Source organism: Pecten maximus, chromosome 10 (assembly GCF_902652985.1).
Source record: "Pecten maximus chromosome 10, xPecMax1.1, whole genome shotgun sequence".
Lineage (NCBI taxonomy): Eukaryota > Metazoa > Mollusca > Bivalvia > Pectinida > Pectinidae > Pecten > Pecten maximus.
The window spans coordinates 28,264,603-28,292,549 of record NC_047024.1 but is presented as its reverse complement, the minus strand read 5'-3'; the positions used below and the strand labels follow the sequence as shown (position 1 = coordinate 28,292,549).

General features: G+C 34.8%; 1 protein-coding gene across 1 annotated transcript; it reads left to right on the top strand.

Moving 5' to 3' along the window:
* The first annotated feature begins 31 nt into the window (after positions 1-31).
* LOC117336302 (polycystic kidney disease protein 1-like 2) lies at positions 32-27,842 on the top strand. Its single transcript, XM_033896792.1, has 23 exons — positions 32-265; positions 2,169-2,673; positions 3,908-3,955; positions 4,340-4,449; positions 5,283-5,516; positions 5,936-6,106; positions 6,495-6,649; positions 7,854-8,529; positions 9,012-9,111; positions 10,207-10,466; positions 12,676-12,886; positions 13,463-13,558; positions 15,562-16,152; positions 17,213-17,779; positions 18,083-18,126; positions 19,024-19,181; positions 20,680-20,875; positions 21,444-21,578; positions 21,969-22,187; positions 22,564-22,681; positions 23,533-23,656; positions 24,206-24,245; positions 24,695-27,842. Exons 1-23 carry the CDS (start codon positions 62-64, stop codon positions 24,698-24,700), a joined length of 4,968 nt encoding a protein of 1,655 aa, XP_033752683.1. The 5' UTR covers positions 32-61; the 3' UTR covers positions 24,701-27,842.
* Positions 27,843-27,947: the final 105 nt, after the last annotated feature.

The following is a 27,947-nucleotide window of genomic DNA, read 5'->3' as shown; positions in this document are numbered from 1 at the left end:
GTCACGTTTGTTTTACGTTCTCTAGTCACAACCCGCCATCTTAGATTCCGAGACAGCCACTATGGACATGCTAAAACTGATGTTAATAAACGACAAATCGAAGTCTCGTGAGGATTTGTATACACATTTAAACATGTCGGTGGCAGTGGCTAAAGACAAAGGTGATCAACTTCCGGGCACTATAGAGGCGCAATACGGCAAGTTTCTATTGCCCTTCTGGGAAACCTTCCAAGAGACCATCAGGGGCAAGGAGACTAACATTGTAGTAAGTAATTGTCAATTAGGTTTAAAAATCGCCTGCTATGACGGCCCATATATGTGCTAAATGTCTTATGGCACAAGAATATATACATGTAAAACTAAATGATGATATTGTTTTAAATAAAAAAGACAACACGAATGTCTTGTACAATCTTTCAGTATTGTGGTGTCTCATACCGTATCAATAAGTTTTTGTTTCCAGTTAAATGTATCTATATGTCACTCTACAAAACATGTGTATTATTATGACATAACACCTGATATATGCCATTTATATTGTTATTGATATGTGAAGAGAATATCTGTGAACAATTGTGAAATTTGTGTTTCATGTCTGTAAGTAATAGCGCAAATCAATCAATTTTTGTTTGCGAATGCTAGCAACACTATGTTTTTTAACGGTATCATATAGGTTGTTTATGGTTTTAAATACGAACAACACTGCTTTTCTGAATGTATAATTACAGTTGTATATAAATACGTTATGGTTGCTTTCTGTTTATCCATCATATAACAGCTCCTTGCAAGTTGTAGGGGCCGCGGTGGCCGAGTGGTTAAGGTGTCCCGACACTTTATCACAAGCCCTCCACCTCTGGTATGCGAGTTCGAAACCTACGTGGGGCAGTTGCCAGGTACTGACTGTAGGTCGGTGGTTTTTCTCTGGGTACTCCGGCTTTCCTCCACCTCCAAAACCTGGCACGTCCTTAAATGACCCTGGCTGTTAATAGGACGTTCAAAACAAAAACAAACAAAAAACAAAAAGCAAGTTATAGAGAAATTGGTGATTATGTCTGGCGGTAGTAATGCGACGATGGTGTGTTGATACTAGCGAAACTGTTGTCTATTTCAGGATCTAGATACTACCATGTATATTAAGCGGTAATATGTTAGCTGCTGTTTGTATATACTAACAAAACTTTTATTTAAATATAGCGGTAATATGGCGGCTGTTGTTTGTAAATACTAGTGATACCACAGTTTATATAGAGAGGTAATATGTGGCGGCTGTTGTTTGTACATAAAAGCTATACCACAATTTTTATACAGCGGTAATATGGCGGCTGTTGTTTGTAAATACTAGTGATACCACAGTTTATATAGAGTGGTAATATGTGGCGGCTGTTGTTTGTACATAAAAGCTATACCACAATTTTTATACAGCGGTAATATGGCGGCTGTTGTTTGTACATAAAAGCTATACCACAATTTTTATACAGCGGTAATATGGCGGCTGTTGTTTGTAAATAGCGGTCATATGGCGGCTGTTATTTGTACATACTAGCGATACCATTGTATATTTATAGGGCTAATATGGCGGCTGTTATTTGTACATACTAGCGATACCATTGTTTATTTATAGCGGTAATATGACGGCTGTTTGTACATTTGGTTTGGTTTGGGTTGTTTTGTTTAACGTCCTATTAACAGCCAGGGTCATTTAAGGACGTGCCAGGTTTTGAAGGTGGAGGAAAGCCGGAGTACCCGGAGAAAAACCACCGGCCTACGATCAGTACCTGGCAACTGCCCCACGTAGGTTTCGAACTCGCAACCCAGAGGTGGAGGGCTAGTGATAAAGTGTCGGGACACCTTAACCACTCGGCCATCGCGGTCCCCTTATTCATTGAACTGCATGGAGAACAAGAGATCAGTATCACAGAAATGGAAATGTTTGTACATAAGAGCGATACTATTGTCTATATATAGCGATAACATGCTGAGTATCGTGGATTGGTAATACTATAGAAATCGTTTTTATATGAAGATGATGTGGCGAGTGCTTGTAAATGCTAGTGAAACTATTGTTTATTAATGAACGACATATGACAAATGTTGTTTTGTAAATATAACAGATTCAGTTCTTTATTTACAGGTTCGTATGCAAATAAAGTATTGTTTATTGTCTACAGGTAGTAACATACCAATACAGTCCTTACATATTTGCCAACAACACCGACGCCATCAATACAGGAATCATCAAGATGATCATCGTCGATAAAAATGGCATGGACGTGACCTTGCCTGACCCCGAAGATCCCGTGGGACTTCGTGCGGAAGCTGAAGACGCCTTGAATGCGGTTGTTAAATGGAATGAGATGGAAGCGTCGAAAACCACGGAGGGAGCATTTGATGCTATCGTTGCTTTCAACTATAGCATCGTTGGTTTCACTATCGATATCAACCTTAAGAGCACGAAGACGTGTATTACATTGGGAAAGTTCGGACCAGAAAGTTTCCCTACCGAGGAGGACTTTGACATCCGTGTAGAAACTAAGGGCAAGAGTAAAATTGTAATGTCCAGACCAGATGACCTTATTAGGACCTTTAGTGACCAGACTTTACAAATAGCCCACACTTACAAGATGGAGGGGGAGGCTTTAATTAATCCAATCCTGATGGTCGTGCAGTGCGAAGGTATGTATAAATGATTTATCTAATAAATAAACTTTCATTTTCATACTAAATCGTTTACGTTATAAACATTACAAACGCATGAACAAACTATCATGAATTAATAACTTTATACATTTCCTTAAGTTGAAAGTCTCAGAATTGTCACGAAAATGATAATTAATCTTTCAAAAAAAATCTGGTGAGTAGCAGAGATAAGCATATCCGACAGTTTTAGCTATGTATTTTAAGTGAATTAAAAAATGATTGAATCTTTTCCGTGCAATAAGGCATTTATACCACTCGTTTAATGATTTAGAGTGCCTCTTATAAGACCTCGTTCTATATATATACATATACATATATATATATATATAATAAAAAGCCAAACACAGATCTGCTGTCTCCCTAGTACTTTCGCGGCTACATTCTGCCGCTCTTCAGGGGATTATCTATAAGAAATATCAGAGCGGCAGAATGTAGCCGCGAAAGTACTAGGGAGACAGCAGATCTGTGTTTGGCTTTTTATTTTATTATTATTTAACGTCACATGGACATTTCAATTTACCTGTGTCTTGATAAAGGGGCAGATTGCCTCGAAAATTCGACAATTTACTTGTCTGTACTGTCGTTATTACTACTTGACATATATCTATTTCTAGTAATACGCATCCAACATTTGTTTGTTAGGATCCAGTACCTATATTGGTTTATACCGTCGTTATTACTTACTAGACCCTATATATATTTATATATATATTAACCATCAATTTCAACAAATACTATTATTTCCTACGTACAATAGGCAGAACTAATTACCAAATTACTAATTAGTTACAAATTTAGCTCAGCACTGCCTTGTAAATATTCTGCCATAAACATGCGAACTTTTCTATCCATATTAACAAATATATCTCAAATATTCATAACTTCTGATATAAATATTCGTGATCTATTTTATGACCGCCAATATAGCGAAATTTAAACTTTCACGAATGTTCCCAAATACACAACAGAAGTATATTTTGTTTTATTGCATACCAATTTGACTTACTTATCGCATCTTTATATGCACACCCTTCAATGTACAAGATTTATTATTTGTTTTCGGCCGTAAATACATGGGTATTTAATAAATTTTGATAATTCCATTATTATTTTTTGGTTAATTGTCTTACCCTGTACCGTACCATTGTCATTCTCTGAAATATGATAAACTTTTATCATAATCAACCCATCTTTTCTTATTCTCCAACAGATGGTGCTCTCAGTCGCCGCCGAAAACGCTCGGCTACACCCACATCAAGTAGGATATTTGTAATTCAAAGTATAAGTATATAAGTGTGAATTTGGTTATTATGTATTTATAACGTAAATAACTTATGTTTATATTATGCTAAGAATAATAATTTCTTTATAACTTATTAAAAATGCAAGAAATTTCAGATTTTGTTCAATTTAACAATTTCGTATGTGAAACATGCTTTGATATTTTAATATTTCATGCGTTGATGCAAAATCACTTTGACTTTTTATTCAAAGCTATCCCCTCTCTCTCAGATATAACCAAACCACAAGTTACAAGTAACATTCTGTTACAAATTATATCAGACAATTTTAGGGTCTTTCTTTATGTTATTGATTTAGCAAAAAATAAATAAAATGCTTTCTATGTGTGTCTGTTTCCCAGCGGCGGCACCCCCGGGTGCGGTTGAACCACACCAATACCGTATAGTAGAAGTAGATTTAAGGAGATTTGATCCGTCGACAGGAAAATGGATTGTTAGCGAAGACATAAAGGTATTCCATCAACGATTATTCGTGGCTTAATATGACTTCGTGATGCATATGTTATTCAACTAGCTCAACATGGATTGCATTGTAATAAGTGTTATAGCCATACCACACTACACCTGGCGTATTGCATGTGCTGCGTTTTTTAGGTATTGGTATAATCTGAAAATGACGTGTGACGCAATCATGTTGTAATCGCGACGTTCTACACACAATATATGATGACATCAGAGCGTTTTAGACGGTGACGCAGTACACATATTTTGATATGACGTATAAAACTCAGAAAAGCATGACACATTACACGTGTTGTGATGACGTATTGCGCCTGTGTTTTTAAGAGTATTATGACATGAAAACTGTCAAAAGACACTGTAGTGAGATAGTGTTTACACAAAGGAAATATTCATTTTTGCTCTGTGTCCCATTACCAAGAATAGACTCACTCCCTTCTTAAAACTTGTTTCTAATTTAACTGACAAGATGTACTTCCAAGCTGAGAGCTCTGTTTGCTTTATACAGAAAACAATGACACCAATGTTTGGCAAAATATTTGGGCTCACCTCTGTGGGTCTGTGGGTCGCCTTAATATTATTTATTAAAATTAACATAAAAACTGATCAATACATCTATGAAAAGCAAAGGTGAGCGGCAAAAATACGCCAAGATTACCAATATGTTGTATTGGTAATCCGCCACCCGTAAAAAAAGTAATAAAAACATCGGGTATGATCAAATTTACACGAAATATTTTTTAAATTCAAAGACATTTCCTTCTGTTTATGATAACATTGCTTACCATTCATGTAATATGCATTTATGTTATATCTCCTTCGAAGGTCTCTTCTGGATCCGGGACCAACATAGCTTACAAGAGCAACTTCTTTGGGACATTCTCTGCCAATATCTTGTTCGTAGCTCCAGAAACAATCGACTTTGCATCTATCTTCCTTAACTTCTCAGAGAGGCTGAAAGAGACCCCCCACGCTTTGGCCTGTATCAGTGGTATTTTTATTATTGTCGTCATCATCGCCATTCCTCTACGTCGATTGGACAAAGGGGACGCTGTGATGGTAAATATATTCATCAAAAATACAGCACGTGTTTTGATATGTACCATGACGTATCTCAGAGCCACTTTTTTAAGAGTATTACGAATAATATCTCAAAGGGCATCATGATCAGATCATAATCCAGATTTTTACAATGTATCATGAGTGATGTCCTACTTCTCTATTACCACTAGTGTAGCGGTAGTATGTCCCATGTCTTGAGCGGTAACATGGTTCATATTTGAATTATAGTGGTATAACCACAATCAGCTGCATTTGGGAAAAAATAGGTTTCAGCTCCATTGTAAATTAAAATCAGGATTCATATATCTTTTTCATTTGAAAGCAAATAGGATAGGGGATGGTATTGCGTTATAATGGCCACAGATAAAAATAAGGTATGAAGCAAAGATAAATGTTGGGTTTTTTAACCTTTTCAGTGGAGTTACATGCCTTTCGAGGACAACTTGCCAGGAGCTGAACATAAATATTACATAGCAGTATCAACCGCCATACGATCGTCAAAATACTTATCCTCCACTGTGTATATCAAAGTGGTGGGAGACAAAGGAGAAACGGGGATCAGACAACTTTCAGATGGAAGGAGAAAGGTCGGTTGTATAAAATTAAAAAGAACAAACTACAGTGCAAACCCAACAGTGTTTCAAAAATGATAAATAAATCCCAATCTCTGGGGGAGAAATGCTTTAACACTGAATTTAAAATAAAACCACAGCTTTTCGGTAACACACCTTTAGAAAAAGGGCATGGGTGTTGAAAAACTACACGCTAAACGTGCATCCTGGGATATGAAAACACGCAAATTTATAGGTACCTTATAATATTATAAAATGAAATACTCTTTTTCCCTATGGCATCAATATACTCTGAAGGTTTTAACTCAAGCCTTACCCCATTATGTCAAATCTAAACATGTGCGATTAGATTCTTTAAAAAGTCTGTTCAGTATTTCGACATGTCTGTTTTTATTTTCTCAAGAATTTTGGAAGAGGAACGACGTCGCATTTTGTAATGAGAACAAGCACCCAACTCGGTCATTTGAAGTACCTTATTGTGTGGCATGATAATAAGGGTCCTTCCCCTGGATGGTTGCTAAGTAAAATCGTCATCGGCGACATCAAAAACAATCGAAGGTATTATAAATGCTTTGGAAATTTTACGTCCCAAAAAAAACAAAACCTGACAATTACATGAAAAAAACCGTTAATTTGTATTTTGTAATAAAATTCTACCCTACTACCATTGGTTTGTAATATATATTTTATGATATATCTCAATTTAGATCGTTTTGATTGATGTAAATCGTGACCATGGGTATTATATATTAGTATAACGGAGTCTGGCCTAAGAACGTTATATCGTAGAGTTTATATCTTTATCATGTTATATTGGTTGTTAACCAGGGGGTCTTTGGGATTGATATAATCTTTCACCACCTTTTTTGGGGGGGGGGGGGGGGGGGGGGGGGGGGGGAGGGGCAGTGGGACAGGGGCATCTTCTGCGGAGGGAAACAATCTTAAGTTAATGAGTGATGTACAATTGTTGAGATCTCGCAAAGAGCACGTGTACCTGTATAGTGTAATCTAGGGTTAGATAGGATCTACCTGTCAATTGTAAGTGGAATTAGAATCTTACACAGTCTAAGAGTTTCCCTTTAATATATATAGTATTGACATTACATAATTACAAGGCAATGTTGACGTGTCGTAGATGAATTGTTGTCGTGACGTCAATGTTGGCTGTGGGGACGTAATACAATAGTCAATAACATGCCATGAGTGCGTGTAGCTTGCACCAAACCGAAGGGTGAAAAAAATCTTACAGGTAAAACTGTGGATATCTCTCACCTGGGTAAGAAAATTGTCGATTTCTTGCATCGTAAGATAGAGATACAGATACTGCATGAATTCTCATGCTTATAATGTCAAAATATGATTTAATAACATCCATCCCTTTTTCCAGTCAAAAGAATTAATATGTATCTGGGTATCTGCAAATTCCAACACTTTGATATAAGATGGTCCAACACTTTGATATAAGATGGTCAAATCTAAATCATTGACCCGGAAATGTTAATCTTGCAAGCAAGAGTTTGACAATTGAGCTGGAAAAAATACTCTCCCGGATTACACTCAGAGGCACAACGCAGTTCTGCTTATTGTAAATATATGATGTTATCGAATCATGCAAGTGACGTCATAATAAGAGTTTTTACACAATAGATGTCAATTTCTGAGAGGGTGATATCATATCATATCCCACGATGCAGATGTTGGTCGTGTATATTTCATCAACCATTCAAAATAAATGTGCACTATTATTTGACATTTTGTTTAGGTATGTGTTTGTCTGTGGCAAATGGTTGTCTCTTGGTGGTGAGGACGGCAGAACGTGGAAGAAAATGGAAGCTTTGGACGAGCAGGTGATGGACAGCCAAATGCTTCTAAACGAAACCAGCAAGCGTAACATGTTTGATGAGCACCTTTGGTTTTCTCTGTCCAAGCGTCCAAACTACAGTCGGTTCACCCGTGTTCAAAGATTGTGGTCCATCACCGCACTTCTGTTTCTGTCCATGATTGCTTCGGCCATGTTCTATAACACTGCTGACACTGGCGGACGTGTCATAACCCTTGGACCGCTAAAACTCAGTTACAAGCAGTTTTACGTCGGCTTCATGTCAGCCGCCATCGCAGTAATACCGAGTGTCATTATCATCAACATCTTCAAACATCGTCGATTTAAAGGCGAACAGGTGATTAAGTTCCCTAGTAAAGGTAAACCAATGAAGAAGCGGTGTTGTTGTGGATGTTGTGCCAAGTGTTGCTCAGGCCCGACCTCGCTGCCCTGGTGGACTATATTTTTTGGTTATCTGCTGATTGTAGCATGCATAGGATCAGGTGGGTCCTTCACTTTTATGTATTCCCTTGAATGGGGGACAGATCTCACAGTGGAATGGTTGCTCGCCTTCTTCCTCGGAACGGTGGAAAGCGTCTTCGTATTTGAACCAGTAAAGGTATATTGCAGTTTTATTTTTTCCGACTTACATTGTATGTGTTTCTATGTACTTGTCTATCTGTCGTACTATAAATATTGGAAATGGATCGTGTTACTTACATGGGAGACTTGATTACGACGAATATGAATATGACATTGCACTCAGCTTAATGTAAATCTATATTTCTCCTGATTTGGTAATGAACCTTTATATCGCTTCTAGTATATTTCTATATAATGGGTAATTCATTTGATGAAATAATTTCCTTTTTAATTTTTTATATTACCTATCTTATGAGTTTTTTGTCCTACACTTTAAGAAGTATAATGAAAAATGAAAATGCTTATAGATTGACTTGATTAATTTATAATAGTTGTTAATACAATTCCTGTATGTATCTGTAAAAATAAAAAAAAGAGGTTCGCATACAAGAAACTGTAGATAACTAGATACTATAAATTGGCTATGACCAAATAAGGTACTCGCCGTTATCGTTTCAGGCCATTGCACTGGCTGTGTTTCTGGCATGTTGCTGCTCGAGAAATGCAAGGCAGACGCTTGCTGACCTCCCCTTTCCGTCTGAAGATGATATGCAGGATGGTATGTATCAAGTATTTACGTGTGTCATTATCGCCCTAAAGTGTGGTGTCTAGCTTTAACGACAATGACAAAGGGAGAAACATAATAGAATGCTATCAATGGGATATACTGCATAATAGTCTTTATATTCCTTCGAAATGTCTATTAAATTCACAAAGAGTAGATTGAAAATAATCCCGTGCAGTGTTATGAATCTATATTTTATTATACCCCCGCAACGAAGTTAGGGGGGGTTTACTGGAATCAGGTTGTCTGTAGACGCATTTTGTCCGGACAAATCCTCCTAAACCGATGGGCCAATTCCGATGAAACTTCACACAAATATTAATGATCATGTGTAGATGTGCATGCCACTTTATTGTTCTCAAAATTATGGTTGTTTTGGCAACTGGTCACTATAAACAGGTTTTCCGATCAGAACCATAACTTTAAGTTTGTCCGGACAACCTTTTCTAAACGAAATGGCCAATTTCAATGAAACTTCACACAAATATAGAGGACCATGTGTAGATGTGTATGCCACTTTCTTTTCTTTCAAAATTATGGTTGTTATGGCAACTGGTCACTATAAACAGGTTTTCCGATAAGAACCATAACTTTAAGATTGTCCGGACAACTCCTCCTAAACTAAATGGCCAATTTCAATGAAACTCACACAAATATAGAGGACCATGTGAAGATGTGCATGCCACTTTCTTTTCTTTTAAAGTTATGCTTGCTATGGCAACTGGTCACTATAAACAGGTTTTCTGATAAGAACCATAACTTTAAGTTTGTCCGGACAACTCCTAAACCGAAGGGCCGATTTCAATTGAACTTCACACAAATATAGAGGACCATATGTAGATGTGCATGCCACTTTCGTTTTTTTTCGAAATTATGGTTGCTATGGCAATTGGTCACTATATTACTGGGATATTTTAGCTAGCATCTAATTAACAGTTTCAATTCACCATTGACTCGTGCAGATTGCGGGGGTATTAGTCAGCCATCATGGCGACAGTTCTAGTTAATTCTGTGATCCACATTTAAGTTGATTTTAACTTGTTTCACAAATTTTATAAAGGAAATAAAATGTTATCACATACATGCTAGATGACATGGACATTGAACGAGTCGTGTTGGTAGTGGATCCAACAGTATTTTGTCCGGCTGATATCAATGATGACTCCTCCGTGGAAACCAGGCGACTGAAGCGACGTCTACAGTTGGACAAGAAGTTATATGCGCTCATCAAACACTGGATTGTACAATTTCTCTACGTCGTAATGGTGGCCACCATCTGTTCCCAGAATATCGTCGAAGATGCGTACTATCAAAATAAACATCTCGAGTCTGTGTTGTCCTCGCACACGGTAATAATCGTAGATAATAGCGTTCAGTTTAACAAATTATAAAACATAAATATTCATTTCTTATTGAAGTTTAACATACATGTATTTATTTTATGAAGGATATGTCAAATAGTTTTGTTTAAGTTTTGATATTTTCATTAGGGTTCATGCCCATTAATCCAAATAACGACTGCATTCATTTAAGCATTTAACTGTTTTGTATCGTATTTATGATCCATTTGAATGCCAGAGCTTTGCAAGCAAGCAACATAATGCGCGTTAGTACATTATGATTTGTTTGCTTGCAAAACTTTGGCATTCAAATAGATCATAAATACCATACAAAAATAGTTTAACGCTTATATTTTCATTCCTTTTACTTTTTTTATTTTCAATGATATGATTCATATTTAAAAATCAGAATTCCCGCCTAACCGACAGTCAGTAGATTTTTTTTTCAGTCGTTGGAACAGCGGAACATTGTCGCGTGCTTTTTGGCAAACAAAATAGTACATGGATGTTTTTTTTAAACCTAAATTTTGTTAAACATTTAATTATCAACGTATTGCGCAAATGGCATATTTTTATAACAAATAATGTAGACAAAATAATTAGTCGTTAAACTTAATTATCCTGGATATTTTAGTTCCGGTTTGTATTGTATTAATACGCTGATAAATGTAAACTTTATTTTTTTTACAACAATTGCGAAACAAGTTATATTAACTTATAGTAATCACGCTTGTTGGCCCGGATAGAAGCGCGCGATATGCTGATAAGTGTAGCGCGTGATGGATGGCGTTTGAACGTACATCGATGCCAGAGCTCTCAAACAGACTATAAAGTGACAATGCCAGACAAATGTAAACATATGACTATGAATGCAGATAAATGAACATGTATTGCATTATATTTACATTTGGATGGCAAAGCCATGATATAAACAAACTAAACAAATTTGCAGTCTATGAGAGTATAACTGACACCCAAAGCGCGACACCATTCTATGCATAACTGACACCCAAATCGTGCATTCGGGTGTTATTCATACGCGACCGGATCCCCCGGAACTACTTGCAACCAATGTAAACAAATGGCATCTTATCATTGCTCATCATTCTATCGGATAGAGTACGAGACCAGAAAACAAATCTTAAAATGTAAAACGAAAATAAAGGTAAGAATGGTTAACAATCACGAAAATGGAAATAAAACAAGATCTAATAAACACATATGTTGACAGATATTTGTTCCGGGGCCAGAGTGGAAAATCATTACACACCACATTGTTTGCGCGCCACCGCCATCCAATGTTTGAATGACAAAAATTTTGAAACCCGACACATCATGTTTATGTCAAATCATAAGAACGAGGCTTCTCTCCGGTCGTACAATAGAACAGTTTCTTCTTCGCAAAAGAAAGCATCAAGTGGTGCATTATCGTGTCTAACGCATCCTAAACTTGAAACAGCCATGGTACCCGTCACAAGCAACGTTGTCGCTGAAGCTCGTCTAACTCCCTCGGCCACTGTCACTTCTCTCATTGGTCGTATCCCTGACACCGGTGCTGTTGTAGCTACTATAAACTGTAATCAGGTTTCAATGCAACCAAAGAACATGTTTACATCTGGTTTTTTGGCGAATTCCACTTTCTCCCACTGCACATTCAACTTTCATAGCTAAACTCTGTCAATGCTGTCAGCCGTTGCGTGCGCGTGGTGACGTGTGAAATTTCCATCCGCATAATTGTTCCGGATGGTAAATTAAAAAAAAAAAATCCGAAATCGTTAACAAACTGAATAATTCATCCGTATATTCTGAAATACTGACTACCAATATTATTGACATTGTTATTAAAATATCTGATGATGTTTTCAGTATTTTTTAAATTATTTCCATGCACTATTTTTTTTTATTTTTTTTTTGCCAATCAGCACGTGAATCACAATAGGCTGTTCAATTTGTTGACCTCTGACAATGGAAACGTCGGTAAAAGTCAGATTTCAAATTATAATGAAATTAAAGTTGAAATCGAAAAGAAACTAATATAGAAAACGTAAATATAAGCATTAAACTGTCTTTTTATGGATTATATGGTCTATAGTTTAATGCTTAAATGTCTTGATTTCAGAGATTTGTATTGAGGCATTCGTGATCAAGCTGACGAAACGTCAATATTAATAATTGTTTTACAAAATTCCCATGACTTGTATTTCTTCTCTGTTTTTAGCCAAACTCAACAGAAGATATTTGGGATTGGATTTCAGACAAGTTTATCGTAAAGATTTTTCCGAAGCTGTACCTGAATAACGAAGTGCGTATGTCGTACATCCTGCGGTTCATTGACGATACTCAACACTTCCGGTTAGGATTAGCACGAGTACGGCAGGTCCGTGTGACCCCGAAAAGTGACCCTTTCCTCATACCCTGGTTTGACACACGTAAGTTCTATATGTCTGAAACCATAATCTTATATTTTCATCGCGAGCATTTCTACCACAATGATCTGCATGACATTAATATGGTAGTTTATGAGCTTATATTTTGTATCCACTCAGTTCGTTAAGTGAAAGATTAAGTTCGTGATTTTATTTCATCATTCACAAACAACTCAGTGTTTTGATGATTTTCAACTGTTCGTTCGTTACTGTTTTGTAAAAGCATGACCATTAACATGTTCTCAGACATTTAATATAAAAAAAAAGATTGAAATGTATATGCCCTTGTCTACTGGTGCGTGGATAACTGGACACGTGGCTTGTGATTGGCCAAAAAGACATAGATGGCGTATAGATAGCAGTGCCATTCTTATTGTAAATTTTCCTTATCTTAATTAGATTGAAAGCATTGGCCAGATAACAAATTGGTATAACCATCCCCAAAATTAATTTACTGTACAGGTCAACGACCGCCATACATCCACTTGTTATTTAAACCTTAATTAATATAATTAAACAGAGGAACATCATATGTATATGTCCATTTCTAATCATTTGTCTTTCCTTTTTATTTCTCAGAGTCGTGTTTCATACCTACTGTTGTGGCGAATCAGGTCACTAGATGTCCGATCAGCTACAACATGGACACAGAGGCAACAGAGGACTACTGTAAAGGTATGTTACTATCCTAGTCCTTGCATAGTTACATTGGCTATGTATTCGTCCTTACATGAGGATTATCGTCGATGTACGAGGGCTGATTGATAAGTTGTGAGCCTCGTTTTGAAGGATTTCAATCTTGCATGACATGTTGTTTTATTTTTCAACATAATCATATTCAATATCTATACACTTTTGCCAGCGCTGTTTAGAGGCGTCAATAGAACACACTTTCTTTACTGTTCAGAATGTCATACACTGCATGTTAGGGTTAGGGTGCCTGAAATAGCTGTTCAGTTTTGAAAACAGATGAAAGTCTGCTTGAGCGAGATTATTGTAAATAAGGCAGATGCTCAATCAATTTCGTGAATGGCAGTCACGGCAATGACAAACTCGTTCATCCTAACCCTAACCCTTACTGATTTTGTCCATTTTGCAAAAGCCGCTTGTCTGGTTTACTTTAGAGTGCTACCTCGTCAATATAAACTAACCAAATGAGACCACGGGTACACGGCCCTTAATAGTAAGAGAAGAGTGGGACTTCAAAAATCATCGTTTAGTACCTCCTTGAATAGGAGGTTCAAACTCATCAACCAGCCTTCGTATGTGAATATCTCATACGGCGGTCGTATCAGATGTTTGGACTGCTTATGTGCGCAATATTGCAAAAACAGATGTTCAAAACTTCTTAGTTTTTTTTCAATACAGCATTGAATTAAGATTTATAGCTGAATGAAGTTGGCTCAGCATTCAACTTACGACATGCATCATTCAAAATTTTAATGTGGTGCAGCGCGACGTATGATATTCAACATTTAATTCAGAACGCCAAATGTTGATTGTTGAGCCAACTTCATTCACACAGCATAGAAATATCAATTCAATTTCTTAGATAATAATCTATGTGTTTTGTTTGTTTGTATGTTTGTTTTTTGTTTAAGACCCTCCTAGACGCCGGAATTTCCGCAACACTTAAGTTTATTATCATTTTAACCTATTAGATGCTATGATATTCTATTTACCTCTGCTATATTTCATTTTAATGTTTTGTCAAAGGTTATGTTCTAAGTTATGTCCTGTCATAGATTATGTTCTATATTATATCTTGTCATAGATTATGTTCTAAGTTATGTCTTGTCATAGGTTATGTTCTATATTATGTCTTGTCAAAGGTTATGTTCTAAGTTATGTCTTGACATAGATTATGTTCTATGTTATATCTTGTCAAAGGTTATGTTCTAAGTTATGTCTTGTTAAAGGTCATGTTCTAAGTTATGTCTTGTCATAGGTTATGTTCTAAGTTATGTCTTGTCAAAGGTTATGTTCTAAGTTATGTCTTGTCAAAGGTTATGTGCTAAGTTATGTCTTGTCATAGATTATGTTCTAAGTTATGTCTTGTTAAAGGTTATGTCCTGAGTTATGTCTTGTCATATATTATGTTCTAAGATATGTCTTGTCATAGGTTATGTTCTAAGTTATGTCTTGTCATAGGTTATGTTCTAAGTTATGTCTTGTCAAAGGTTATGTTCTAAGTTATGTCTTGTCAAAGGTTATGTTCTAAGTTATGTCTTGTCAAAGGTTATGTCCTGAGTTATGTCTTGTCATATATTATGTTCTAAGATATGTCTTGTCATAAGTTATGTTCTAAGTTATGTCTTGTCATAGGTTATGTTCTAAGTTATGTCTTGTCATAGGATATGTTTTAAGTTGTCTTGCTGTAGGTTATATTCTGAGTTATGACAAGCTGTAGGTACTGTATTATGTTATGTCGTCGGTTATGATTAAGTTGTGTTATATCGTCGGTTATGATTAAGTTATGTTATGTCGTCGGTAATTTTAATTGTATGATATGCCGAAGGTTATGCGTGTATTTCAAATACATGGTGTAGCCGGTGTGCAACATGATGTAGGGTAGGGTTGATGTTGCTGTTATATCGTTAATCTATCTGATTGCTCATCATTATTCTCTTATTTTTCATAATCTGTATAATAATATGTTGTTTTTTCTTTATTGACAGGATGGATGCCCAACAACTTGACTTGTTTTGACGAGAATGAGGAGACGGACTACGCCTATTTGTATCGGAACGAAACTGAAACTGGTGCAATGAGCTATCAGGGAACATATGGGACTTATGGTGGTGGTGGTTACTATCAAGACATCGGACCAAAACGGTCTTTTGCAACCCGCGACATGGATCTGCTGAAAAAAAATTCATGGATTGATCAGTATACAAGGGCATTATTTGTAGAATCAATGCTTTATAATCCTGATTCAAAGCTTTTTTCTCACGTCAAAGTCATTTTTGAGTTATCAGCTTTTGGAGAACGCGACATCTTGTTTAAAGTCTCAACTGCTAATCTATACCCATTCCAGCAATCATTTGACTATGTGGTGCTTGGATTACAAGTTTTCTTCATATTTATTATCTTCATCAAGTTTGTGTTGATATTCGTGCGTGCTATCAAAAGCAGATGTGGCTTCTTTTTGACTGTTGGTGCTTGGATAAATATATTAGAGGTTGGATTTGGGATGTGTGCCATAGTCTTCTTCTGCATCCGAGTTGACGAAACTATAACAGCGATAGAAAAAATATTCAAGAACCTTGGTAAGTACAGTCGTTAAAAATTCTAAGATGATAATTAATTAAAAAAAAGTTGATAAACCTTGATTTAAGTTGATAGATTTTACTATTATGTTTTCGATCTTATTTACAATATTTTGCTAGTGCCTGGACCACAAGAAATATTATCTCAAATATTCATTCAATATGAAAACGAAACTTCTAGCCGTGTTAATCATATTCCATATATTGATTTAAATTAAACATATTACATCATTGATGAAATAAAGGCCTCTGATTTGATAGGTAGAATGTTTTAGCAGGAGATGTTAGTTATGCTACATAGGGTATTTCTATTTGAAATTTGAAGTTGGTGTGAATACAAAACGTCAAACAACGACATATCGAAGTCTGCAGGATCCTGAAAAACTTCGAGGTTATTAGAAGTCTAGATAACAAAGTTTGACTGTAATTGAAATTAAATATATTGTTAATGTTATTTGATATGTTTAAATCAATGTTCAACTCCCTGGATATTGATTTCAATTTACATAGATTTTTATCTCTTTTTTTTTGTAACTGAAACATTACCGATATTAATGCACGCAAACATAGATATAAACAGTAGCCGTTTATTCGAACTTCTAAACCAATGGTAACATTTCAATAAGTATACACATTTGTATTCTTATTTTGCTTGAAATGTATGTATCTTTATTTTAGGGCATATAGAGATATAGCCTACTGTCCGTCAAATCCCTAAAAATTATGAAATATTCCGAAACATAAAAAAGCAAAGCCCGAACACTTAGTTGTATGCCAAAACCAGTGTAGCATAAACAAAAATTATGTATCCAAATGCCAACGTGAAAGTATACCGTTTTACAATCACGAAGTGTTATGCAACCCCGTAGATATGTCTTTTACAGAAGGGTAGCTTAATCCTCTTAAATAAGCTAACATGAAATGTCAATCATAAGCAACCCCGTATATATGTTTCTTTACTGAAGGGTAGCTTAATCCTCTTATATAAGCTTACATTAAGTGTCAATCATAAACATCTTCGTAACCTTAAACAATATGAATTCCTACTTTCTCATAACAGGTTCCTTCGTGTCATTCGAGAAGGTGAATTTGATGGACGAATGGTACAGGACAACCGTAAGTGCTGTCTGTTTTATAGCAACTCTTGGGTTGCTGGAGCCGCTGTCTTTTAACTACTACATGCATTTGATGCGGATCACTATCATTATCGCCAGACACAAACTTGCCGGATTCTTTTTAATCTTGATGGTCCTCATCATGTCCTTTTCAATGCTCATACATCTCATGTATGGCAATGTTGAAGAGCAATTCTATTCTGTGGGAGCTTCTGTTCTCTCCTTGTTCCAAGTTACCATTGGGATGATTAGTTTTCGGCAGAATATTCACGTAGAGGACGTGGGTATTATCTGCATATTTGGACTTTTTACAATCATGATTACGATGATTACTATCAATTTGTTCATAAGTACATTAAATATGGCATTTTCGGACGCAACGGACCTCATCACTAGACCAGGGGAATATCAGTTTGATAAACGACTCAATGGCCATTTTTGGAATAAATTCGAGAGCATTGTAAAGGTGCTGCAGTTGCCCAAGATTCATCCTGTTTCGGGAAGCAGAAAAGGTATCTATATTAATTCAAGGTCATAGATTTTTCTCTCAAAATCAACACTATAATATTATCGTACAGTCGACATTGCTATCTCAAAGCCAGGAACTATATTGTTATGTGCAGCATACATATTGTTTTCTGTAACGGAGAGGTGATACCGTCCCATACATTAAGTGAGCAAATGTGTGTTTAATCGTTTACTGACAAGAGCAAACAAAAGTTTGATAAGATTTTTTAGTATTATGCCATGACAGGATAATTGACAAATATGCACATATGGTGGTGTTGCCTTTAAAGATTTTCTTCTAATTACAGATGAAGAAGAGGAAGAGGAAGAAAGAGATCCGGTGGATAAAAAGGTAAACATCATATACGATATCATGTGAGTCCAATGAGGCTGGTTATATCTATTTGAATTAAGCATTGGTATCATTTTTCTTTAGTTTCATCGGGGTATGAAACAAATTTTGTTTGCAAACTGTATGAATCCGCGTAGCGCCCATACACCGGTGAAACTAAAACAATTGACATCAACGCTTATAATTAGTTTTTGAAAATGATTTTCTAATTCAAAACATGTTTCATGTACAATTTTACTGGTTTTAAATGGGATTATTTTTCTCAAATCAATACGCAACGTCAATTGTCGTATTGTGACGTCACATTTTTCGCGCCATTCTCGGAATTTCTTTCATAGAAGAATGAAAAGAATTTTTCGACCAATCACATTTGAGTATTTACCATGAAAACAAAGAACAATTAATTATTATTAGTATACTATAATATGTACACTTGTCACGGTAGATTTATACGGAAAACGCATCTTCTTGGTATACGCTGTTTATCGATGAAGTTCCTCACTGATATTATGATTTTTGTTCTGTTTACAGTTCAACTTTTCATTTAAAGTGATTCCACCGGGAAATATCATAAGAAATGAAGAAAGGAAAAAAAATATTCTTAAATCTCAAAAGTAAAAATGAGATCGTGGATTCCTTGCAGTTCAGAAAGTTCCATGCTTATCGAAATCAAGAGCATTTGAAATTACACTTGTACTGTATATTGTATTTCTGTTGGCGGATTTAGGATTTCATAGGAGTTTTGCTTACGTTAGAGTTTATTGTTGATTGCAAATACTATGCTGGGCTGTTACCTGAATATGTAATGTATGTATAACAATGCAATGCATACGTCCAAAAGTGATTGTTACAGTACAGCATATGAGTTCCTAAGCACGTGTTGTTTTATCGTCACAGATAAATGCCCTACAGCAGAAAATGGTGAGCCTGGTAAAAGAGGACTTCTATACACAAGCTCAGTTTGTTAAAGGCTGTCTTATATGGACCACAAAAGTCATCAAATCTAGGGAATTACGGTGTATATCCAGACTTCTGGAGACGGAATCCCATTACCTGTAAGTCAATTGTTATTTCTAAAAGTGATCATAGCACAAGTATGCACGTAATATAGTATATAGATAAATTATGTAAAACTCATCATTCACTAAGTAATATAAAAATTTAAATAGATTAGAGCAGTTATATTGAAACGTTATTTAATCCTGAGTTTTATGTGGGTGCTATTTGGCAACATAAAGTGCTGCACGTACCCGTCTCCTTCCCGTCGTGATCCGGCCTTCCCGTCTTCTGTGCGTTTGCCTCTTCCGTAATGTCGGATCCAGTCTAGTGCAGTCATGTCCTGGGTCCCGTCCAATTCTGTCATAACTTACCTCGCTCCGTCTGATTCAATCCCGTACCATTCTTTCGTATCCAACCTCGCTCCTCATTCAGTCTCGTCCCATTCAGTGGTATTCCTCCTCGCTCCAACTCATTTGGTCCCGTCCTAATCTGTTGTATCCTACCTCGCTCCAACGCATTCAGTCTCGTCCCATTTTGTCATATCCTACCTTGCTCCATCTCATTCAGTCTCGTCCCATTTTGTCATATCCTACCTCGCTACATCTCATTCAGTCGCGTCCCATTCTGTCATATCCTACCTCGCTCCTTCTAATTCAGTCGCGTCCCATTCTGTCATATCATACCTCGCTCCACCTCATTCAGTTCTATCCCATTCTGTCGAATGCTACCTCGCTACAACTCATAATGCCCCGTCTTGTTCGATCGTATCCCATTTCTGCTATCGTTTTCCCACCTTGCCATGCATTGGCCCGTGGCCGGATTAGCACATTGACATCCTAGACACACTTTGATGACATTTCCCTTCAATTTTCTAAAGTAACTCATCAACCAAGTACATTGAAATCTGGAAAGGATGCGGCAATATAGTACTTTATTGCACATTTAATTCAAAGGTTTGTCTACACATCTCTCTAAACCGCCTAGAAATACTGTTGAGTGAGTAGCGGTCATACTTTGTCAGGCAACGTCCTTTTCATGCGCATACGGAAATCCTTTCGTTTATATGATAAGTTTATTTAATGTTTGTGTATTATGATTTTATTTATTTAAGCATTGATGTCATTTTTTTAGTTTCATCGGGGTATGAACTGTATGAATCCGCGTAGCGGTTCTTACGGAAGTTTGCAAACAAAATGTGTTTCATACCCCGATGAAACTAAAAAATAATTGACATCAACGCTTATAATTAATTTTTAAAAATGATTTTCTAATTTAAAACATGTTCTATGGACCATTTTACTGGTTTTAAATGGGATCCTTTTTCTCAAATCAATACGCAACGTCAATTGTCGTATTGTGACGTCACATTTTTCGCGCCATTCTCGGAATTTCTTTCATAGAAGAATGAAAAGAATTTTTCGACCAATCACATTTGAGTATTTACCATGAAAACAGAAAAAATTATTATGTACATTTGTATCTTCTACACGTGTAACAATAAAATATTAATATTGTATCCATTCAAACATGCATCAGCTTATCTTATCTCAATAGATACATGGATAAAGCAAGCAGATTCGTCCTGACCTTGATTTTCGATCAAGCTTTGGATGAGCAGGAGATTCCAGCTCGGCACATCAGAAGGAACGAAATGATACTGAATAAAAAGGTTGGTCCTCCGCCCGAAACGTATATGGAGCTGCTTAGTGACCTATTTGTAATCGGCATTCCGGATTCCCTTTCAGATCAGGTAAACTAGTAGAGGAATATTATCGTCACTATAATGTTCTTGAAGGTTAAAACAACGCGATGGTATGTGATACCGTTTTATACGTCATTTGCCATCAGCTTTACCTACAACGTATTCATATTAAAGTTGCCTTTGCATAATACGTTGAATACAATTTTTTTTTTTACTTTTGTAAGATTTGTCAGTTATGAGTCATACATATTTGTCAATTATGAGACATACATGTGTCGTCTTGCATGCGATTCATGCTTTATTTGAGGAATCAAAGTCGTCTTATCGACGCATTCAGTTAACCGTTAAATTCCCGGATGTTAATAAAGTTGGTGTGTTTCTATTTTCATCTACTTTATTTTATCAACTATTTCAAACATTTTAGGAGCCAATATATTTGTTGTACACCTGGTATATTTCAAAGGTATAAGCTACTTAATTATTCTGTTTTGTCTTGCTGAATTGATTGCGTTGTCGACAACTAAACCTATTCACATGCTAGAGTTTATACCTGACTATTATAAGCTAAAGTTATGTTTCGAATTCGTGTTTTGTAACGTCAAATATGTCCTTACAGGGCCCCTTGGATGTCAAAGTTGTGGACAGAGATATAGTTGACGAATCCAAAGTGTCATATGGAGAAATTTTTATCATTGCAAGTTTCGACAGAGGAAGATCATGGCAAAGATATTTATCGCTACAGTCTAATACGGTAATGTCAAATTACAGAGAACCTATCTTATTTTTTAAATATACAAATTAGTTTCGTTACTGCAGTATTTGGAAAAGAAACTTTTTTTGCGTTGAATGTGACCTTGTGAGGAAGAGTATATTCCAGTCCGTGAGTAACTAAGGCATTAATATGATACATTTTGTATATGATATTTCTACAAAAAGAATAATTGACCAATTCTGGTTTTACCATAACGAATATGTAGAGATTATTCATTTATTTATTCACTCAATTTATAAAGAAGAGATTGAGCAATGTAGTCGAAAAATTAAACAATAGTAACTCGTTAAAACTCACACACTATCATATCTTGACGGTCATCATGGAGTTTAATCTGGGATATTAATTACAGTAAAATTTTAATTTCAGGAAAGCCCATGCATAGGTATAAAACTAAACACGTGTCCAAGTCATGTCATAGCTGCCAAGTGTGACCCGTGGATGGCGCCTTCTGAGTCTGTCCGCTCTACGATTGAGGCGCACGCCATACCAAGTTTAGGCGGATCAGTCACCCTGAATCAGGACAGACGAGTCACTATAACTATAGAGCCAAACTCATTCGAGACAACGTGCAAGATGTCATTTATGGTAAAATCCAGATCGATAAATGATTTATATACCTTGAAAAGATATCATTAAATGCTACTTGTTATTCATTTTGAAATTTAAGAATATTTTGTATATTGTATATTTGTATTAGTATATTAACAAAGTTTCAAACAATATACATACATATGTACATTATAATCAAACATAACATTATTGACACTGTGTTTGTGATAAATATTCCTTAATTTATTGGAACATATTTAGAAAGTTCCTACATAAGATAACAAATGTCTTTAAAGTTAAAATGTACTTTATGTTTACTGTTTTAACAAATAAATAAAAAAAAAAAATCCTCTTTGTACCCATGTGAAGCCGTACACAAAATGAAGTTTACACCTTTAATATTTTGTGTCAGTTTGAGGAGAAGCAGCCCGTCCCAGTGATCTATATACGAGTTTCTGATGATGTAAAACATCCGATAAAGATGACGTTACCCCAAACAGAGTTCCTTAAACCTCTACAGAGTAAGAAAGGTATGTCACAATTTTAAAGCTAGCGTTTTACTTGCATTATATTAACAGGAATAAACCCCTAGATGTAATGACATAATTTCATTTGTATATCACAAAGTCTTAATTGCTCAGTATTTTTGTGTCAGTTTTAATGATTTAATTATTTCGATATCATTGGTATTTTTTTTTGACATATTTACAAAAGATCAGCTACATTAAAATCAAATTAAACAAAGAAATGTGTCAAGGTTACGTATGCATTCTTGTAATTTTAGGACGGATCGCAAAAGTATGTAGGGAAAAAATGTTGAATATTGTTCCGATACGAATATTTTATCGTCTGGTTTCCAAGCTATGGAGTTAGCATATGTAGTTTTAGACCTTACGATTCATTACTTACTATGATTTATCACAGCAGGGAACTTCCTTATTATTCACTTAATTTGTAAAGCACAAACAAGAACAGTATCTATAAAATAACGGATTAATTATTAACATCAGGTTACTAACTATAACGGCACACCCTTTCCCCCAGGGACACAAGAATGCCCAGGACGCAATTTGGTTAAAGTTCAGTCAGACATTCAGTACTATTAGCGTTTTTGAAGAAAATCTTGACGTACCTGACTTATCGATAGGCTATCTAAAATTACATTTCAACTTTGATTCGAATTGAGCTTTCGACAGCCTTAAAATGATAAGAGAAATGTTCCTTGTACTTTTTAAAACATACTATATCCCCCGCCGTTGATGTTGTCAGTAACATCATGACCAGTACGCTACAATTTGGGCCAAAAACATGACGATAAACCTGGTTTAAAAAACCGTAGAAAATTGTGTGTATACCTGATGCGTGTATCAATCAATTTCAGGTATACCCAGAGAATTTTTCTTAATGACAAGAGATGGGATCGGGGTGTGGGAAAAAGGATCAACACCTATAAGGAAAAATAATCTTGGACACTTTATGTTTAGAGTCGGCAATCTTCGAATCGGGTAAGTAATGTTGAATATCCTATGTTATATTTTGCAAAACAATGGGATCATTGTACCTTCAGTCCAAATTTCGATATTTCTTTCGACCTATCTTGGCTTTCCTCCTTCGCCTTCTACTTAAGCATCACTAAAGAGACCTGGAGGGACAAAGCAGTTGTATGATGCAGTTTAATTTTGACTCTTCTCGCCCTCAAATTTTATTTGGTGACATCTTGTGATGTCTTTCGTGTAATATTTTACGGTGCAAACACTTTTAAAGAAGTGAACAAGAACATTTATTTTATTCTGGCCTTAATAATGTAGACAATCATCTTGCTTGTTACATGTATAAAATTGTTTTTTTCTGCTTCGATAAGCATTGTAGGTAGTGGGTCGGAAATTACCCTTTAAAATATATAAGGAGAATAAGAACTAGAGTTTCGGTAGGGTAAGCGTCTTCTGCGACTTTTGAATCTTTTTCCCATCATATGATTGCTAAAAACTTAGACTTGATTCGTATGTGAATGATTTACCTTGAAGCATAGTTGATGGAATATATATGTGTTTTAGTGTTCTGAAGACCATTACTGTTGTGCCAGAAGAGGAACAGGTGAGTAAACAGAGCTATTGGCTAAAGGTAAAAATTAGGCCATTTAAAAATCAATTACTTTTAATTGATTTTATTGAATTCACTTTTAATTGGATTTTCTTGAATTCTGAGGTTTGAAAATCCTATCAATGAATTTCTTTTCACAATATGATGGTTATAGCTCGATCAGGTAAATTGTAAATTTGATAGCATAAGACAATAATTATATTTCAATAAAAAAGTGTATATACGTGTAAAAGAAAAACTGAACATGTCTAAGCTGTTAATCGTTTAATATATGGCAAAGTGAGGTTTGACAGTTATTTGCTATTCCAAATAACGAAAAACTGGCCTACTTTACTTTGCCTAAATACATCGGGTAAGAAAATAAAGACAGATAAGAAGTATTTTGAACTTATTGGAACGAAATGTTACTATATGTACTGTGAACACACATTTCTTTCTTTCAGACTTAAAGAATGTAATCTGAATACCAGATCGTGCTAGGAGAGACTGCGAACTGTGATAAAAGTTAAAAAGTACAGTTCACCTTTTTTTTTTTTTTTTTTTTTACGATACATTTGTAATACTATGGAGTTTCTGTTAAGAAATGTTGAGGAGAAACGTGAACAAGATATCATATATTTTGCTTGTTAAGTTTCTTTTGTCAAATTTAATCTAACCGTGTTCTAACATGAATTGGAGCATAGTTTTTCATGACAACTGTTTGTGTTGGTAGTGATAAACGTGAACCTAGCATATAATGTATTCGACGGTTTACATCATTTTGTGTTAATGGCGCTTTGCAAACGTTCTTCTGCATTGCATAGGTACTTTAAATCAATAAGGACATTATTTATCTAGGGTGGGTTGGCGGGTAGAAACAACACTTTTAAATTCTATGAATAGTATTTGTCTAGTGGGGGTGTTTGATGAGTAGATTCAGAACTTTTAAGATATTGTATGAATTTTATTTAGGGTGTGTTGGTGGATGGATAGATTCCGAATCTTTAATATTCTGTGAATAAAATTTATCTAGAGTGGATTGATGGTTGGGTAGTTTCAGAATTTTTGAATATCCTGTCAATGTTATTTATCTAGGGTTGATTGAGGGTTGGGTGGAATAAGAATTTCTAAATATTCTGCCAAAAGTATTTATCTACGGTGGGTTGGGTGTTGGGTAGATTGAGAATTTTTAAATATACACTTATCTAAGGTGGGTTGGGGATGCGTAGATTCAGAATTATTAATTATCCTGTCAAAAGTATATACCCAAGGTGGGTGGTTTGGTTTAACCAAAACTTTTAAGATATCCTGTCAAAATGATATTACAAATTTAACAACAGGACTTTTTATTAGTCAGTATGTTTCATTGCTTTTATCCAGTTACTGTAATGATATTATTACGTTAGAAAACATGCAGTCTAAAAACATCATCAAGCTTTCCTGAAATTATACATGCGCATATTTTCTGTATACCTTGGCTCTCCATTACATTAACTTCCCCTTGTTTTCTTTTAATTCTACCCAATGTGAGCTAATGTCTCATGACAGTTATTTAATTAGAATATACATGTACATAATTCTTTATGTAACTTATCATTCTTTATGTAACTTTATCATTCTTTATGTAATTTATCATTCTTTATGTAACTTATCATTCTTTATGTAATTTTATCATTCTCTATGTAATTGTATTATTCGTTGTGTAATCTATCTTCTTTTTAAATATAATTGATCATTCTTTATGTAATTATCATTTTTATTTAACTTTATCATTCTCTATGTAATTGTATTATTAGTTGTGTAATCTATCTTTTTTTTATATAATTAATCATTCTTTATGTTATTTATCATTTTTATGTAGCTTAATCATTCTCTATGTAATTGTATCATTCGTTGTGTAATTTATCGTTTTTATATACAATGTATCATTTATCATTATTTATGTAAATTATAAGTATCATTCTTTTAATTGATTTTATATGTTTTATGATATTGCTAATTCTGCATTTGGAACTTGTCCAGTTATACAACAATGTTATATATATACTTATATATAAATGAGGTATCATTGTTGCATTACAGACTGAAACTTTTGTATGATTATTTATTTATTTGTATGTTTGCTGTGCCTAATAGTAGTCGGTTTTAGCTAAAATGGTAAAATTTGATATATAGGATAATTTCTTTTTGAGAGCCATTCAGGCATTTCCGTTTATTTCTCGGGGGAAAAAAAGAGTGGTTTTCCGTTGTGAGGAATGCTGTGCCATTTAAAAATGTGAAGAGTTCCATTTCAGAGCTTTTTATCGACTTTGAGTAACTTCCCTTCATAATACATACATTTTTCTTCTCTTGTCAAGGTAATAATGTTACATTTGAATTGCAAATATCCACAATTCTGAGCTTGTAAAATTGGTGTATAATGGCAGTAACCGATGTGGAATATACTAGTTGTTGATAATCTTTTATTTTATTGTTTTCAAATAAATCATTAAACGACAAGTGTATATAATGTTTGAAATACATCACAAGTTTTATCATTTTTTTTATTATCTAATGGAAGTAAATTTAGTTGTTATTAGCATGTATACACAGCTGTTTGTCATCTCATATACAATGTTTTTATTAGAATTTAAATTACCCTTTTTCAGATAAGATAATATTTAGTAGAAATATGTAAATATACATGGTTATATTTGAAGATTGTTTTTTCTAATGAATTCGAGAGTAGATAATTAAAAAAAGAATAATTTCAAAGGATAATGTTCCGAATTAGAACTGTTTTACTTCATTCTTGTTTTACATCTCCCAGGGTATATTCTAAACTTTGACAAAGGGTGTGATATTTATGTTATGTAATGAAATAAATAGGATATATATGGTTGTGTATGGTGTATTTTTATATTTTATTATGTACATTAGTTATACTTAAGCTTACATATAAATATACAATGATGTATTGTACAGTGTAAACTGTTTTCTACGAAATGATGACATAAGTATTAACAATTCACTGTTAGGGGAAATATGATATATTCACTGATAACGTATGTATATTAATATAATCACTACTAACGCAGATGTGATCTATTCATTGAAAATGCACGTATGCCATATACACTAGCAACACAAATATTTCACTGATAACGCAAATATTTCACTGATTACGCAAATATTACACTGATAACACAAATATTACACTGATAACGCAAATATTTCACTGATAACGCAAATATTACACTGATAACGCAAATATTCACTGATAACGCAAATATTTTACTGATAACGCAAAAAGATATAAATTAATTTATTCCTTAAATAACACAAATAATTTACTGATAACGCAAATATCCAACCTATTTTCTGTTATTCAAACGATAATATACATGTACACACTCTCCGGGCTATATTTTCAATCTAATTTGATATATCTACCACCAGTATTAGGGAGAGTCAACACTGTAATTCATCAATACAGGGAATGTTGTCTTGCAGGGTAATGGTTATGTCACACAGACAATGAAAACTTTATTGTATGTTCGTAATCATTCCTGAATATCTTGTTATATATGCTTTTCAAAAACTATAATGATGGAATAAAAATGTTTCATGTAATTTTGATTTGTTTTATTTTGAATTAAAAGATTTATTATGATAGAGCATATATTTGATACTGATAGAGATCACGCAAAAATATAGTAACTACATATGTCGTGTGTT

Bases quoted from the DNA above. Each gene is read 5' to 3' on its own strand.
- LOC117336302 (XM_033896792.1), top strand. From the start codon at position 62: ATGGACATGCTAAAACTGATGTTAATAAACGACAAATCGAAGTCTCGT. The intron at 266-2,168 runs GTAAGTAATTGT...TATTGTCTACAG, and splicing joins GCAAGGAGACTAACATTGTA to GTAGTAACATACCAATACAG. The intron at 22,188-22,563 runs GTAAAATCCAGA...ATTTTGTGTCAG, and splicing joins CGTGCAAGATGTCATTTATG to TTTGAGGAGAAGCAGCCCGT.